The 18,728-nt window shown below is 45.4% G+C and overlaps 1 protein-coding gene; it reads right to left on the reverse strand.

Moving 5' to 3' along the window:
• Positions 1-6,121: 6,121 nt before the first annotated feature.
• GSTUM_00000305001 (uncharacterized protein) lies at positions 6,122-8,529 on the reverse strand (the record flags this gene model as incomplete). XM_002835401.2 has 4 exons in its annotated part: positions 7,544-8,529; positions 7,051-7,327; positions 6,678-6,851; positions 6,122-6,602 (listed from the first exon to the last, which is right to left on the reverse strand). The coding sequence occupies exons 1-4, from the start codon at positions 7,938-7,940 to the stop codon at positions 6,122-6,124; spliced, it is 1,329 nt and encodes a 442-aa protein (XP_002835447.1). The 5' UTR covers positions 7,941-8,529.
• Between the last annotated feature and the right edge of the window lie 10,199 nt (positions 8,530-18,728).

Here is an 18,728-nt window from a genome sequence, read left to right on the forward strand (position 1 = left end):
CCTAACTCTTTCCCGACTTGGTTGGACTTCGGTTCGGCTGGGTTGGATGGTGTAGCTGGTACCGGTGCGTTTGGGTACTGGTGCCACATGCTTTGTGGCTCCCAGCTGTGGCTGGTGGGCCCCCCTCGGCTATGCAAAGCTAGAGAATGGGGCTCTGTTGGGTGGCCAGAACTAGTGGCTGCTTGATGGGGCTAGGTATCAGCTGTCCCGTAGCTATTGGACAGTTGATCTGTGTGAGGGACTGGAGGGGCTGGATGGGCTCTGTGGTACCTGGTGTGTGGGGCTTGGGGGGGCTGATTGGGGGGGGAGAGACACCTGCGAGCACCGGTTGGGCCTGCGTCAAGTTGGGTGAGGTCTAATTAAGTGTTTCCAGTCCAGCTTGGGCTGTTGGGCAAAGCTGCTGAGCGCTGTAAAGCTTCCAGATAGACCAGTTGGCTGATGGCCACCTGTGGGGATAGTAGATTGCGACCACCTGGTTGGACTTATTTGGGTCTTGCGTGCTGGGTTTTATGGAGTTTATTTGGTTTCTTTAGTTTGGTTCTGGATACGGCAGGAGGAGACAAGGCACCACGAGTGGGAGATAGGCCCCACTGACCCGTTGGGTCTGTTACCATCTCTATGTATTTCTTTTATTTATGTTGTTGCGTTTGGGGTACAGGCAGTGGGTGCAGGTCCTCCTTACCAGTACGTTCTTCGGAGGCAACTGGCAAAGTGTATTCATAGGGTCGACGGCCTGGCATGCGGGTGTGAGAGGTGGACATGGGGGTTACCTCCTCCCTGCTCTTGTACCGCCTGTAGAGTTAGTTTAGCTTTTTGTTGGTTTTCTACTGTGATGGAGATTTTACGGGACAGTATTTAGACTGGATGGTAGTGGTTTTATGTTTGTTGGACGAGGAACCTGGTCGGGTCGGTCTTTCGCTCAGCTTTGACTACGCTAAGTGCTGGTTGGCTTCTTACCAGAGCGGCTACGGACTTAGACCGGGGTGGGCGCTGGGTTGTTTAATGGTCTTGTAATTAGTTCTCGTGCAGGCATGACTCGGAGATAGCAGGTGTGGGGCTATAGACTTAGTTAGCTTAGGATTAGTGGTATACCAGTTAACGGTATTCCTGTACCAGCATCAAAACATCGTATACCAGTGTTGGCGGTACGAGCTTAAATAAAATTAGATTAAATTCTAAGTACTTTTCCTACTTATTACTTTAACGAATATAAAACACCTTTACAATCTTTATCTTTATTGCAACGTTATTATTACATAAAGGAAATTTCTTCATGAAGAAGAGTTAGAGAAAGCTTACGATAGGTGTTCCCGATAGAAGACAGCAGTCTTGTACTATCAGTACCATAGGCAGAGGCCTAGCGCTATCGTAAGACGAAGAAAGAAGAAAAAGGAGAAGAGAAGTATCATTCCCCGTAGCTAAGAACTAACCATACAAGGAGCGATCATTATATATTAGTATCATCTGTATATCCTATGGCCACTGGAGTACTGTAGGAATAGTTGCAAATTATTACGACCAAAATGTCCTGTTACCTTATACCTATAATCAGGATACCTACCCTTAAAACCTAGTAACTCAATATACCTTAAGCAGATATCCTCTATTCCACTCCCCTGTAGTACTCAGAGGCCCTCTTATATATATCCTGTGAACAGCCTCTGGTCGAATACACAGCAATAACTTATATAGTGTTATGAAATGGGCTTTATTGAAATGACATTAAAGTCAAGAGACACAACTCTTCAAAATCTTGCTAAGAATCTACAGGCCTCATGGGGGGGCTGGAGAGAGGTGTTGGCAACTTTGATACATGAGGGTCTCTGTACAGTTACCCTACCAAGGTGTCTGTATACTCCCATATACCTAACAGATATTCCAATTGAGTTATAGACATGCAGGCCTTATAAAGGGCCAGAGGAGGGTGTTGGCACTGGTAACTCCAATAAATGAGGGTCTGTATGCAGTTACCCTACTGACTAGTCTCTGCACTCCCATATGCCTAACAATATTCAAAGTTGCTTTAATATTATGAGCCTGTGCCAATTAAAACCTAACTCTTGGATATTTTTACTCAATGCAGAAAAATAGGTTTCAATCCTAGAGACTCAAGAAAGCTGTTTTGAGATATGGCCATTTTTAGTTTAATGCAACCAGAGGAAATCAGCAAATCAGCCAACTTTAATGTCAAATAACTCTACAACTATTTAAGAATTAGTAATTATTATTAGTTGTACTTATGCATCAGAAGCTGAGGTTATTTTATATATGAAAAAGTAGATTTTGCAAATTTTGCCTTTTTTGCATATAGAGGATGTTAGAGAGGTCATCATCCTTCCAAAATTATTTTCTAAGCTTTTAGATTTGTTTTCTACATCTCTAGCTAGGTGGTAAAGCAAAAATAAATAGTTTGTAGTTATTGTCTAAGAGTGGGTTTTCTATTGGCACAGGCTCATATAGTAGTAACAAGAAGCTTACTTAATAGTTATATAAAGTACAATGGATTTATCATAGAAGTGTTAATATAAGTTAGAATTTTATTGTCTCAACTACTACTATAATAGTTCCAGCTATACTAATATATTTGTAACTTTAAAAAGTGGTCTTGATTTTGTTATTTGATTTCAGAATTTTGATCTAATGTATTAGTTAACCATGTTTTGAAAAAATTACTATTTCTATATACCTTGCTAATAAATCTTCACCCATTATGACAAGTATGTTAAGACTACTCTTGAGTATCAAAGGGGAGGGGGTCCTAGTATTCAAGTACTGTCCATCTTTTCGTTGGTTCCTGTCCTCCCACCACCCCGCCTTTCCTGCTTCTCTCCTTCCAATTACTATCTTTACTCTGCACTCTGCTTCTCCTGATCTCTCGCCTGTCAGATCTTCTTGCAGATTTACCCACTCACATCTACAGTCCCTAAATTGTTCCCATCCCTCCCCTTTATGCCAGTCATATCTCTCCATTCCAAAACCTCACAAGATCCTGCCAGAATCCGTACTAGCCTCTCCAAATCTCAACAATGAAAGAAAAAAGCTTAAATACACTAACAGATCATTAGGAAAAAAATTTATTACTACGCAACACAAGTCTCTCTGCAGTTCATTTATTTACTATATAGTCATGTCTGAAAAGTCTACATACTCCTGCTTGGCAATACCCCAACCAACGATCACCTTAATATTACCCCCTACCATGGCACTACTACACTGCCCAACCCTCAGAGAAGACCAGAAAAGGGAAATCTATGCCCTCTATAAACATACTGATATGGGGTATGGTAAATTTTCAAAGCTTATAAACCTCTCCAAGTTAACTGTTTCAACAGTAGTCAAAAATACGAAATCCAGAAATGGAAACATCCATGATGCCCCCAGATATGACAGATTAACCAAGATTACTGATGCCAAAAGGCAAGTAATTCTTGATATTATTGATGCTGAGCCTTATTTATTCCTAAGAGACATTACTCAAAAAGCCAATATTGGACTTGGCAAAGATACTGTTAGCAAAATATCTAAAGAAACTGAATTTAAGCTCAGAATACCTGTTAGGCGGAGACAACTTGATAGACTTCAAGATTATCTAGGCCAATCGAGATTCATTTTTTGTAGACGGAGATTGTCTAGGAAGGCTCAGACTTGGCTCGTTTCGTTTATGACTACTAGAAGTAAAGTAAAGTAGGTAAGGTAGGATAGAATCGTAAAAACAATATTATATTGTTAAGGTCTCTTCTCCATTGCTTAATGATGTCTAAAGCTTGGGAGGCACTTCGATATTTATATTCCGCGTCTGAGTGTTTGCTGACTACATATATTTATCATACAACTATGTACTTCTTCAATCGTAATGCGCGATGTCGAGTTTTCTTCCAAGGTGCGAACACCTGTGGACCCTGAAAACTATCACACCCTCTTCGATAATTGCGATATTTCTTCTTAGGAAACGTACTGTCCCCAATAGTAATATCTCGATTAGCAGAGTCTTTAGACTTATAGCCTAGTTCTCAAGTCGAACTGAGTTGGCTCCAATTGTCTTCGCCATTGATAAAATGATCAGTCTTATCCACGGCTATATCTGCAAAAGTGGTCATTATTATAACCATCGTATGTCATTTGATTCCAACCCTTTGTAACTCCATACCCAACCGATAGATTTTCTTTGGATGACTTCCTATTCACTCGCAGGAAGCCACTCCACTAAACTGGTAATTAATCCCTCAGTCGGCAACCTTTGGTTGCTCTTTGGGTAGTAGGTTTCAGTAACCATCGTCGTATTTGAGAATCACCCCATGACTACAATGTATTCCGAAACCCAGTTGCAACACTCCATGAAGTTTGTTGGCTTCTTTGGTAGTGTTTTTTGGAGTTCTAGAGTCTTCTGGTGTATTCAATTGTATCGGTCTCTAGTAGAGATCCTTTACTATTTGATACTATCTCATTGTGCGAAATCGTCCCGTTACTTACAGCCCACACGAAAGGTGTCATGCCTTTGAAGCCTTGTAACTTTCTGAGTAGTTGACGGAATTACTCTGTTCCACTTCCCAGGCCTAACCGAAGGTCCCCTCTCATATATCCTGCGAACAGGATCCGGTCGGACAGACGGCGGTGACGTATACAGTGTTATTCTAACACCTTCAATTCTGTGGTAATGTAGTCACAGGATGCAACTGAGATTGATATATATGATGACGCGGGGGCCCCATAAGGGAGCCGGAGGGGGGTGTTAGAGACCAGAGATTCCCATTCCAAGTGGGGTTACCCTACTTAGGGTGGTCCCTAGGTATCGGGTTCTGGTATTCCTAACAATACCTAGGAAAAAGCCTTTTTGGAGAAAAGGACAGAAGGAGAAGAGAAAGGAGTTTGCTAGAGCGAGGGGGAACTGGACAAGAGCTTAGAAATAGATGGTTTTTGTGGATGAAGCCACAATTAAATATGATCCAAATCTAGTGGAAAGAGAGGTCAGACTTTAACTAGGTAAAGAGTTGGAAGAAAAGAACTTAAAGCCTAGCTTTAAGTCAGGGTGTACCAACATAGGTATATATGCTGCAATGATGCGTGGAGGGAGGACAGAGCTCATTCTTGTGAGGAAGAGGACTGAGGAGGAAAGGACTAGCAAAAGAGACAGACTTGGTCTCAATTCCTACCAATATGCAACTGAGATTCACCAACCCTACCTCATCCCCTTCATAGAAGCCATAGACAGAGCTCCTCAAACCATCTATATGGCTACTGATAATACATCATGGTATAATGGAGCAGAAAACAAAAAATTGCAAGAGGACTGTGGATATCAAAGATTGGCTTGGCCTTCCAACTCACCAGATCTCAATCCTATTGAGAATGCCTGGGCAATTCTTAAAAGAGCACTCAGAAAGCAATTCTCCAAGGTTGAGAGAAGGCCCCATAGTACTGCTGAATTATTTCAGGCAGCAAAGGAAGAGTGGGACCTCATTCCCCAGGTGACATTTGATGGATGGATTCAGAGGATGCCTGAGAGAATTCAGGCTGTATTAGATGCAGATGGAAGCCATACAAAATGGTAGCATTGGGAAACTGTTTTTTTCTATTTCTACTATTATCTATTTTAAAATTGTACTCATATCTTTTTTTTGTTGTGGTCAATATCATTATTTGTAGTGGTAGTGCCGTTGCCGTGAGGGGTACGTAGACTTTTCAGACACGACTGTACATATCGCCGCTTCTTCACACACCATAAACCCCCTCATCAATCGACATCACACCCGCCCAACCCCGACTCCAGCACCCTGTATCCCATCTAGCCAACTATAAACCCAATTTTATATTGGCACTACTTTTTCGCAAGGAAATGATAAACACGGAAACAAATCGAAATCGAAATCTAATAAGCAACAAAGACAACCACACGGTAAACATCACAAAGTAGGGATAATGGAGATAGGGAAAAGAGGAAAACGAAAAAAAAAAAAAAAGGAAAATCTAGTTCCGCAATTACCTTAACAAACACGTACCGGGGTCGAGAAAGAAAAATAAAGCACCCAACAATATGTAGCTTTTAACCAAGTTAAACATCAACGCCGAGTCTAATCGTCTAACCTCTTCTCCCAGGGAAAAAACAGAAAGAAATATGCTCCTCCTAACCGTGCCCGGATGATCTGCGCTGCGTCGTTACATGGTCGCGGTCCAGAATTGGTTCAATAGGCCATTTTTCTTCCGAGACGTCATCACTTCCGTAGGCAACGTTCCAAGCTGATCGCAAAACCTCCGGAGTTTTCCACGCCAGCTCCTCATTCCGCAACCATAATCTCAGCAGGTGCCGCTTCTGGTTCATCGGGCCGCCGTCGACAAATCCCTGCCTTGCGTGTACGATACTCATGTTGTTCCAGAACAGAATATCACCTAGCTGACCATCATCTAATGTCAATGCATGTTTGTCGGCTGTGAAGTGGACGGCATCTAATGCATCTGCTTGTGCGTCCGTCATGACCGGAATTCCCTTGGTACGAGGCGAGACTTTGGAACCTGTTAGGATGCGGCGCGAAAATGCGAAGACCATTTTCCCGTCTTGGTTGAACAATAATGGCCGTTTGTAGTAGGGTTCACCAGTCCTTCCGAATCTATATTCCAAATTTTTGTTTAGTGAGTGACTTGCTGCCCGAGTGATTTTTGGTGATTAGGGAAAGGTAACCCACGTATCAAAAACCCACTCAGGAGATCGGAGAGTGTCAATATGATCAGGTCTTGTTTCTGCCAACTCGTTATAGATTGCTCCGGTCGATGCCAGTTTACTCCTTCCACCTTTATAGGCCTGTCCTAGAGTATATAATGCAAGTATATCGCCAATGTCCGTGTGGTAGGGCTGCAGTCTGTTAGTATTGGTCTCGGCGGTCAAGATAAAAACGAAGTTATGAGAGGAAAGGGGGGGAGGTTATATACTTGCTGGACATTCGAGTACGGAGCTTGACGGACATTATCTGGGGCAACGCTCGAGGTGAGATCTATCAAATGTACTATTTGCTGGCCTGTCACTCAAAAAGAACTCATCTATATTTGCCTGCCGGGTACCGGGCCCGCTTAGGCTTCCTGCACTGGAAGGGAAAGGGGTTTATACGTAGCATGTTATTATGCTCATCTTGTCTGCCCCGCTTCTCTGCAACCCAGCAGGAAATTCCAACATATATCAGGACGTTTTCTTCGCTCGAGTACTTCTTTGGGTTCAGGCCACGAAGCACAAAGAAACCCCTTCCGCTGTACAAAGAGGCGCCCAAAACAATAAGCCGAGGGCCGAGTGTTGGGAGTTGGAACGTCTGGCGAGTGATAAGGGATATAGGGAGCTTCGATTCTGCGGGTTCCGGGTAAGTACATCGTCGATGTGCAGGATTGGGTAGGTACTGAAGTAGGATTGGGGGAAGGGTGGGGAAAACAAAAAAGCAAGAAATGTATTAATTATTTACGGAGATATATATAAATGTATATATATGTATCTCGTATGAATCGAGGTTAAAGCGATAAAATCGATAAATGGGGGACTCGCTCGATATGGTCGCTACGCACTCACCCTTAAAATCTCGTAAACCCCTCTCAATTTCCAGAATCTCATCCTCCGACAATGTGACGGTGTAATCCTCCTTCTTCAGCTGATTTCCAGACCAAGCTAGCGGAGATTCAACCCTTGCGGGAAACCCCGCAGGTAGGGCATCTGTAAGACCGCCTTGCTTCAGCCGCCGTTGTGATCGATGGAGGTATGATTGGTAGCTAGGTATCCAATCGATGGGGGAATCAGACGAAGGTTCAGAAGCTCTGAAGGTAGCGAGATTCTCGCCGCTTGAGATGGTGTCTCTGATTTTCTTAGCGGTGACATCTCGTTTGTTGGTCTCGGAGGGGAAGGCTTTGTATGCAGGGGCAAAGCGCAGAGGGCGGTTGCCGCTGCCAAATCCACTATGTACCATCGCCATTGATATATAGGAATCGACAGGTGTGTATTATCGGCAGATTTGTATGATGTCTTGCTTTCTCTTCCCTCTTGCTCTTCTCAAATACTCCGGTTTCTCACTCTTGCCAAATAGAAAGAATGCAATCTGACCCCTTGAAAACGGAGGAAGGATATTATTAAGAACCACCGGGAACCTAAAACAAAAATAGTTTGCCTCTGACTCTTTTTCACGCTTCGGCAATAGATACTGAAGCGAAGATATATCTAGAACTCCAGGCGGGATCTCTATGGCGAGAGAAATATAGCTCTAAGCCTGAGTAGCAGTCAGGAAGTATCCGAAAAGGGGCCGTTCGTGTAAGTTAATTCGGATGGCCGCTATCTCTTTAGTTATCCTACCCGAAGTGACTCAAGCAAGCTCTTCCAAGATGTTTTGCTTGTCCTAGAAGTCCTAAGGCGGTAATACAAACAGGTAGACCAGCAAACAAAAGGCAGGTAAGGAGGGAGCAGGGGCGGCGGGGGTGAGAGAAAAAAACGATAAGATCCGAATCTGAATCGCTGCGGGTTGACCGAAAGGTAGGAGAATGAAGAATTGAAATTGAGATGCAATGAACCTGGATTTAAGCTATTTCGCCTTCTCAAGCTGTCTTCTCCCTTCACATACCTGCCCATTGGCAGCTCTTATACGGTAGCAAACGGGATCCCTGTAAGAATTTTTTTTTGAACGACCTCATCTGAACACTGAACATTGGATGTGCTCGTCAAGGGGGTGGGACGAGGATCAAGACAGAGTGTGTAAGAGAGGAGAGGGGCGGCATAATGGTCCTACTTCCCTCATGGCGGGAGGATGGATTGCACAGTACAGTACTCGGACGACCATGCATCTCATCCCTCCCTAGAAATGGCGCTACTTGCACTTGGGTACCGGGATTGGTGAGAAAAAAAATGAAAATGGGGAGTTGAGGCTCAACTACCGAAGGCGATCAGTGTCTCTCCCTGGGCTACCGTATTTCCACTTGCGGGTATCGCGATATCATACGGCAGCTTAACAGAAGAGGAGTGGAGATGGTTGTGTAAAAAGCAGGAGCAGAAAAGGGACAGCATGAAGAAGGAAGTGGAAGCAGCCCTACCGTAGTTAGAAGGAGTAGCCCTCGTTGGGATGGCAACGGTCAAGCGGGGTGACCTTTTTTTCTTCTCCCATAAAAAACGCACCACAACATTACCATATCATACTATGACGATTGTACTGTACAGTGCTCTGGAAATTTTCTCGTCGTAGTTTACGGTGGAGCATGATAGGGAGCTACGAAATGCACAATACTCTTCGCTCTCCCGTGATGGCCTGCAAACTTCTAATCCCACTCCCCCACCCTTAGCAATTACTACTGCATGTAAAGCAGTGTTACATATCCTACAAGTACGGTACTCGAGTAGAGGAGAGGGGGAAAAAGAAAAAAAGGAAAAAGAGGAAAAAAGAAAGGACCCCCCCCCCGGTTGCGACGAAGAGGTGTCTGTGGTGCCTTAATCACCCACCCGGCAACCGCAGTGTGAGAATCAAAAACAACCTCCGGGATCCCAAGAACGAAGCGTTCTCCTTTACGAGTACTCGAGTGCACCCTTACCACCCAAAGCAACTATCATCATACCAGCACCCCTCAATTTCGCCTATCTCTCGCTTTATCAACAAGGGCCGCAGCTTGGGATGGGTCACCAGTTGCCTGGTATGTGGCTATTTTATGATGCTAATACCCAATGGTCAGAAATATTAGTACAGGCTTTACCCGGACAGTAGACACTAGGCACTTAATCCACTTCTTTTCTTTTGGTTTCATCTTATTTCCCGCTCTTCGTTTCTCTCCCACAATTGATTAGCATTTATACCGGGACATGTATGATATGTGAAATCTAAAATATAGTCTTCCAAGGGAAGCCCCCAGTATCGTGATAAGGGCAGAGAACGGCACTCTCACCATTTGAGAGGTAAGGTATCGAATTTCTAAAGTGTGCGGGTTAACGGATGGCTATGGAGTAAGCAAATTAGGGGGGGGGGGATGAAGCAAGGAGAGCAAAGGCAAAGAAGAAAAAAGGGTTAAAAAAATAATTATACTGTGAGTTATGATATCAAGCTCGGTGCAATGGGCACATACGCTGCAAGTCCCGTGAATTAAATCCTAATCCTGTGATGTTCTAATGATGCATGTATCCTTACTCTCATAATCCCTCGTTTTCTCTTCTGCTTCTGGGAGGTGACGGGCAGGCCTCGTACGGGCAGACAACTAGCCCGGACACATATAGCAGGGAACCGCAAACAGTAAACTTGATGGAACCTGTAAAACACCGAACTCCGATAGTTGATGAGGCAGAAAAAGAAGTGGGCTTCATATATTGAAAATTTCCGCACTTGGTGCGATACGGTACGCACTTAAATCATAATCACCCTATATAAATTTCCGTTTTAGCCTAGCTTTTTCGCTCATTTCGACTGACAAACTTTTTCACGCAGCGCGGAGGGCCTTCACTGGAGGTTAATTCATCTCGCACTCGTCACTCGCTTTGAAGGTTTGCCCTGCATATTATGCCCATGTTCCTCCACCCGCCCTTCCCTTTTCCCTTCCACCGGTCTCGTGGTGAAGGAAGGAACAACGTACTGGTACTCATGGGCGGGATAGATTACCAACCGAAACGTGTACGGTGTGATACCATAATAAACACTCAGCCCTGCATCCGTCTCTCCGGTGCCGTTTTCATTCATATTCCTCCTTCTTTTTTCTTGTTTCTGGTCCTGATGCTCTTGTTTACCCATTCCTCCTCCACCTCCCCCCCCTTCCTTGCATCATCCCTTCCTATTGGTGTGGGTATTTGTGGGAGGTTATTCTGGAATGGTAGTTGAAAATGCGGGAGATGTTCCCCTGTGGCAGAACTGTGTTTAGACAATACGAAGGACTATCGTACTGCACAAAATGCCCCTTCTTCGGTCGAAAACTAAAAGATCTACCACTAGGCACGCTAATACATTTTTGGGATTATTCAAGTATTGTGATTCGTTGGCAATTAATGGTTGAGAAGATGCTGAGTCACTTGAGTATTGAATAGCCGAAATTCTTAACCCGAAGTATGATAGCTAGAGGCTTACTGATCCGGACTTAGCATGCCTGATTGCGAATCTTAGACTATTTTCTCAGACCGTCCAATAGACAGAGACCTTTCCTACATTATTGATTATTACTTCAAAACTTGCCCCTTACCAACCACCAGGAAGGCAAAATATATTAGGACCCTGATGCACGATTTCTTCTCAGCTGTGCATATTGCCCTGCATAGGCTGGTTGCGCCGCTTGCGCTTCTGTTGAGAGTTTTACTTTGGATACATTGGTGGTATGATGGTGCAATTAAAGGAAGGATTCCATATCACTACTCGTACTGGTCGGTCTAACATGACATGTTGGTATAATACAAGTCCCGGGTGCTCAGAGGTAGACTACATCTCAACAATAGCGTACTCGTAACACAGGTATCACAGGGCGGGGAGTCAGCGATACCGTGGGCGTACTTGTATGTTAACTTACCCTTCTCTGCCCTCCTGTGGCTCAGAAGAACTGCAACTAAGACAGGGAGAATCTCGCTATCGGCGACTGCACATGGGGCAACATTCCGTAGCCAGGCCGGAGGAGGGTAAGGAAGAGAGGGATGAAAAAACAAATAAAAGAAGAAAAATGGATACACCCTGCTTGTTCTGGCCCTGTTCTAACGATTAGTGCAACTGAAAATAGGGCAGTGGAAAAAGTAATAATTATTATATTATATTACACATATCATACTATGCGGTGCATTAGATGATACACCATAAGAAATTTTTTCCTTCGTCCCTTCACGAAAATCAAAAGATCATTCCACCCCACTTACCCCCCACATGCTGCTTCGACCTTCACTATGCTTAAGTAACCTGTAAACCCCCTGGGGGGTGAGGAGCGTTCCATCCAGTGTGTCGTAGTCCTCTGCCTGACACTTCAACTCCCAGAAACGGCTTCACATGCACGTGCGGCCCTCCCCTCTGCCACAGCATGTGTGCGATATATATGCCGGGAATCATCGATCCAGCAACCGTACCGTAGTTACCTGGCAAGCCAGCTAGCTAGAGTAGATGTAAAACGGTTCGGTATATCATCATGCCTCAGCGGTCTACCCGGACGGACCGTTGCTCCTGCGGGCATCACAAAGCGTGATACAGTAGGCTAGCCGCCGTTGAGAAGCATGGAACGGATTAAACCCCGACAAAATGGAGGAAGTACCTGGCCGGAGGTTGAAGGATTCGGATGAGAATAATCTCAGATGGTGTCAGAGGCCAAAAAAGGAGAAAATAAGGAAGCGAAAATCTCTCATACCGTATATGCCTTTTTTTTTTATGAATCATGACATTGGGGACCTTCCCTTCTCTACCGGGACCGGGAGCACACCTATGCGGTGCGGTCTGGGTTCCTGTACAGTACTCGTACTGCACCCAAACCGACCGCTTGAACACCAATCCGCAAATCTACCAATCACTCTCTCTTCCCACGCTCTGGGGGATATTTTTGCCTCCGACCATGTCGGTCTTCGGTTACCACGTTAAGCTACTACTCGTGTAGCTTCGAGCACTGCCGGATCGGAAAAGAAATGATTTTTTGGGCGTTTTCCCTTGCCTGCCTGTCTTCCTCCCCGTTTTTCCCCCTCGTTATAGGTCACACTCGATGGCCAATTGATGGCCCTACAGCAAGTAGTAATGGCTGATTGCCCGACGTATTTTCATTCACTCAGTCAGCACTGTTCAGATTCTTGTGGCTGTAACCCTTGGGGTTTTCGTTTCTCATCTCCAGCCTTTTGTCATCATTTCTGCTAGCCGGCATCAGAAGCAAAAGCAGTAAAGTATCACACGCCCTGATGGCGATCAAGGGTTTCCGCCAGGCTTTAGTCCAATGGTCCCTAGTCTGCTCACTTGTCTTTTGAGCGGGTTTCGCCCCCCCCTTTTTTTTCCCTCCTTCCCACCTTTCTACTTACCGTGGCCGCGACGCAGCATTGCCGTCGTTGACCTCACGTTTCGGCTCACCCAGTGAGGTTTTTTTTTGGGGGGGGCGGGATGGGGGGGGTTTTCGGTTCCATCCTATTCTACAGACTCTAGAGTTACACTCAGATTTACCGCCTTGTGTATCATCGGGCCCCACGATGATGATGATGATATCGACCTTGCTAGTTGGGCACATAACGCAAATTAAAAAAATTTTCACCCTCAAAGCGCAAGGCATTTGCGGAATACGGTATACTCGTAACTCGGATTATGACTCGCAGGAAAGAAAAATACTGGGGGACAAAACAGGAAGAAGATGATGGAGATGAAGAGGGAGAGAAGACCAAGCGGAGTGAGAAAGAAAAAGGAAATTGGAAATAATCACAAATGACAAGCCTGCAGCCCTTTCTACTCATTCACGCATTGCACAGCATCGCACTGCGGTGCTTTCCACACCGCTTTATCGAATTGTCATCCAATCTCTTGTCGATTGATCGCCAATCTGCGGGAGTGACTTAGCGAAGCGAGAAACTGAGCTCCAAGCAGGCCAGATATAAATGTTCCTAACATAGCCTCGACATCCTGGCCGGCAAGATTTCTCTTCTACTGTACTTTACAGGATAGTTTCCTTTATATCCCCCATGTTACATGGTGCATTCATTACATGTATGTGGTTTATTGGGGTCTATCATCACATAGCTCGGGTCAAGTAAAACCTCCTTCCCTTCCGCTTCGTCTTGCGAAACTAAATATCTTTTTATTCCTGCAATCCCTTCCCGGATTGAAAGATCTCTCGCTTGGCCCCTCCCTACGGAGACTTAACCGTAAGCTGCTACCACCGCCGCCAAACTTCAATGGCTGAACAATAAGCTGCCTGACTTCCTGCCTCTCTAGTGCCGGTAAGGCTACTCCCGCCCTATCGCATAACCTCAGCAGCATGATCATCATGAACACAATACTGGTAAGCAGAGCAGAGAGCAGTGTAGGGTCCAGGAAGGTCGAAAAAGCAAGGAAAGGGTAGGGAATCAAAGTAAGGATAAAAAATTAATGATCAGAGTCTGGAGGGTGTGTAGAAAGGGAGGGAGGGAGAAACGTGACAATAGATCTCATGGCGGGGAGGCGCGAGGCATCAGGCTGCAGGTTGCATCGGGCACAGCACGGTGAGATAGGCAGGGGTAGATTGGCGGAAGTGGGCTTGAGCAGACAGGGTCACAGGATCTTGCTATCCCCCGGCTAGTGCGGAATAACCCGTGCCAGTGGATTAGGGTTGGCCGTTTCAAAATGTCTTCGATACGATGTCCGGAACCAATTTTTCCCTGCCAAACCCTTCAATTGTATTCGATGTTCAGAATTCTGTAGTTGTCTTGATAATACTGTACTGTACAGTACAGTACTCTCCACCGAGCCCTAGTGTGGTGCGGCGCGGCATGGTACCCTCCGCATCTTGTGGTGTGGATTTGCTGTGTGGAGAGGGCGGAGTGTTGGGTCTTGGAATGTGGTCTGGAGACGGCGAGGTGCGAGTGGGCTGCCGTTGGTTAATGGAGACGAATGTGCAGTGGTGAAACTTGTGTTATTAGGGGGGGGGCTGTGGGAGGGAAAAGGTTGGGGGGGTTGTAGTTTTTAACGTCATATTAGTAAATGTTATAATCGAGTAGTACACAGTAATTGTCCACAATTTATAACCAACTTTGTTGACTCTTCGCCCTTGATATACATATTGTTACAATAACCAGCTACAGACATTACTGTTACATAGCAAAAAAAAAAAGATTAGTATTGTTGGGCGCTTGCGTACTTGGCGTCACTCTTTCCCAATCCATCCATCCACCTTCACGGACGTTCTCTGTAGATATCACGACCCTCTCCATCAATTCCCAACTCTCATCCTTATCAACAACCGATACCGGATTGACGGGAGACTCAAGCGAAAAGGGAGGGGACTATAAGAAAAAAAAGGAAAAAACAGTGAGAACAACTTCCCCTGATTGGCAGCTCGTCGGTACCATACTTTGCTATGGTTCCACGACTGCATGGTAACATTGTTGAAATGACATAAATGCCTGATCAAACCGGGGGGGGGGTTCGGACATTTTTGCGCAATTGAATTTCATTTCAGCTTTCAAGTTGCTTTTCCTCGATGCTAGGAGTTAGTTATACTCTACGTTCCTGTTTTCTCACTCGCTCTCGTATCGTAGGCTTTTTTCTTTTCCTTTCCTTTCCTTTCCTTTCACTCGAGTACCCGTACTCGTACAGCGCTTCTGTGGTCGCCGCCTATACATATCCCTTCGGTACGAAGCCCACCGGGAACGCGGTATAGCGCACCGGGTAAAATACCGTTCCTCATGGGGGCGAGAGAACGAAACTTGACCCCCCCCGCCCACCCTCATTCGCTCCACAAAGCTGATCTGGGGGGTCTACTTGCTGTACGTAATTTACTTATCGGATATGGTGAAACACATGGCCAGCCCTTTTCGCGATTGATTGATAACGATTTTTAGTATTGTTTTTTCCCTTTTTCTTTTTGCTCTCCTGTCCATGGTTATCGTATCATATGATGGAAGAATAAGGGTACCATAAGATGAGAGGTCTGCCATTACCCTCCCTATTCCATATTTGTAGGGTACGGGTACCATACGGGAAAAAGGGAACGAATTTCAACCACTGGGCGGGTGGTCGGGAGGGTTGCAGGGAATCCGGGGGAAGGGGGAAAGGGAAAGGGGGTTGAGAAACATAACTGAGAATATTTGCAGTATCAGAAGTCACCGGCCGGGGTGAACTCTTGGGCAATGGCATCGGGTGTGGAGGAGAGAGAGAGAAAGGGGGAATCCGTGGCGTGGAAAGCGACAGCCGAGGAAAATACAATATCTTTACCGGCCGATGCGATTGGCCATTTTGGAGGCGAAGGATGAGATGAGAGTTCGGTGTTTTCCCTCCCTACCGGTACTCTGGTCTCGCCGCGGTGACACCGTTGGTACCGTATTCCATCACCTTAGCCGCTTTCTGACCTTCTAAAGGACTGCTTAGGATAATAGTAGCCGAGTTGGCTTTGTTTATGGCTTTGGGTTTTTTTCGGTTTTGACTTGCTGCCCCTCACTTTTAGCGCTAAGTTAACATGGCAGTAGCATTGATGTTTCGTGCAAAAGAAACGGGGAAAGAGCCCCCCTCCGGAAGCGCATGGGGAAAGTTTTCTTCGATAGTTGCCGCGCTGTGCAGCACGGTGGAATGAACCTTACCCGCTGCGGCTCGAGTTGATCATTTCCTCATGTTCTCGGTTGAACTCTTCTTTGAACGGCGGATGGACCGGCGGCCGGGTCATTGCGACAGAATCTGATTCGGAACTATGATCCAAAACGGGAGAAATCAGATGTTTTTTTCTGATCGCTCAACGCATTCCACCTCACCACTGTAGAGGAACGTACCCAATCATGATCCCTCACTGGTTATGTCATTGTCAAATCTTGATGTCTTGGGGGATGGATATATGGAAGTGGGAACTGTTCTCGTGCTCGCTGCGCTGTCAACGGAGCCTTCACAACGCGGGTTTCATCTCATGTTCAGGCCATCCCTCCGGGAAGCAAACGACAAGGTAAAAAAAAAGCAAGAAAAGTGGGCACTACTCACTCGCTGTGTACAGCGGTGTCTAATACAAGTATGGAGGCATAATTCAATGGGGCCTGTTTGATGGATAGGTGGTGTGGGATGGACGGAATCATGAAAGATATCGGTCGGCGGGCTTTCACCCATGCTTCCGCATAGGGGAATCCTGTGCCTGTTGTTTGATCATGAGCTCGTATAAGTGTCGGTCCTTTTACAAGGAACCCGCTGCGGAATTTGGGAGGCCGTGGGCCGCCGGCATAGGTTTTTCCCTACAGAACTGTTCCATATGACGTATCAAAGTAATCCTTCTGCGATCCCCTTACCCTCGTCCCATCTTCATCTCATCACCTCGCATTATATTACCTCTTGTCGGGGGTACAAGTATAAGACAATACGGTACTGTACGAGTACTAATTTAGTACTAGTACAATAGCTACTCGAGCGCTATAATACTAGTACAAGTAGCTAAGATAGCGTTAAACGGACAGACCTCTCGGTAACACCAATACCAGGGTTTCTCGCCAAAAACCCCGGTTGAGGCATCTCACTTCTTTCTACAAGTATCATAGTTTCTCGAGGGAAAGAACATTTCAAATGCCATGGTTGACAGGGGTATATACGCCAAGGGTGGCGAAAACTTGTGAGCCGCAGGAGGACATAATATGCGCTAGCGTTCCTGATTGGACACCATATTATCAAAAACATTTTCAACTCAAGGATACTGTTAACGTCTGCCCATAATTGAGCTGAGAGCTTGGAAATTAATAATAATATTTTTTGCGCAGGTGATGGAAACTCCCCAAGGTTCTTTATTAGATGTTTTAAAGCATTAATTCACTTATATTAATGTTGTCAACTTAGTGTCATTGTGCGAGTGAGGTCCATGTTTGTATCGATGATAATATTATTATGATCGCATATAAAGCATACCCCCCTGTGATTGATGGTGCAAGCAGTTTGGGAGCTCTTACAAAGTACTCCTAGCAGGTTCGCTCCCGTCTGCCGTGGAAGGGGTACCAGTACCAGTACGGTACTGTACTCGAGTATAGTGTGGTAAGGAGTTGTCGCCTTGTTTTAGCTTTTGATGCCTGAGCGCTCGTGTTTTGTGGGTGGGTGGTGGTGCCATAGTAATGTTCAAGATTGAATGGTATGGTAAGTAAGTAACGGGAGTTGTGTGAAGGTTTAGAACAGCACAGTTAGTGCGCTAGTACTGTACAAGTACAGAAGCTTCGCCTCCAGTACTCGTACAAGTACTGTACATACCGTACTCGAGTATATTAACCATGCCACCCAAAATTTGGGGCTAGTCTAAGGAGATATGCCTTTCGGGAATTCGCTTCTGGGATTCAGGTACCTGTACCTTTTTTTTCTTTTTCTTTTTTCTTGTTGTGTGCGTATGATACCCTTACTCTTGTTTCTGCGATCTCGCTGCAGCTATATATCCTTACCCTACAGGTACTAGGGGTAGGGGGAAAGTATTGGGACGAGCAGGGGGGTTCTATGTCTGTGCAAATTACTCAAATTAGTATCTTCAATCCCACTTCAAGTAATTCACAGAGACATCAAGCCCCCCTGCTTGTCCCAATACTTCACCCCCACCCCGAGTACATACCACACACGATAGATAGCAACAGTACAGTAGAACCATGGGGTTCACTGTGCCGTACAGGTACTTGTACCATTTCTGCCTAAATGCCCTGCCTGTTCCATGTCGGCTGCGCCGAAGAGCGCACGGACCGGGAACTCCCCAATCAATCATAACGGTCCGGCATTGGGCATTTGGGGAAAGGGCTTATTGGCTATTATACAAGTAGAGCACGGTAATTCCATGGGAAGGTAGGCAGGTACTTGAATAAGTGTTTACTTCCCCCTTCGAAACCAGGGATTTAGCTTGATTGCGAAAAACGTTTTCCCGGGAACTCGGAATTTTCGGCAAATTTTTTTCTTTCTTTTTCTTGCTATCCTGGTTTTTTCACTCTCATTTAATCGTCTTTGGCTTATTACTATTTTTTATTTTTTTTATTTTTTCTCTCTCGTTTATTAGTGTGTTTAGTGTGTTGATGGTGATGTATCTATTTTGGTTCCCTTCAATTCTTTTTGTCAAGCAAAGGTGTTGGAAAAGTTCCGGGGCTATCGGCTTATCGGGGACCTTACACAACGACAGTTGGCAGCAGA

This window comes from Tuber melanosporum, assembly GCF_000151645.1.
Source record: "Tuber melanosporum whole genome shotgun sequence assembly, scaffold_107, strain Mel28".
NCBI lineage: Eukaryota > Fungi > Ascomycota > Pezizomycetes > Pezizales > Tuberaceae > Tuber > Tuber melanosporum.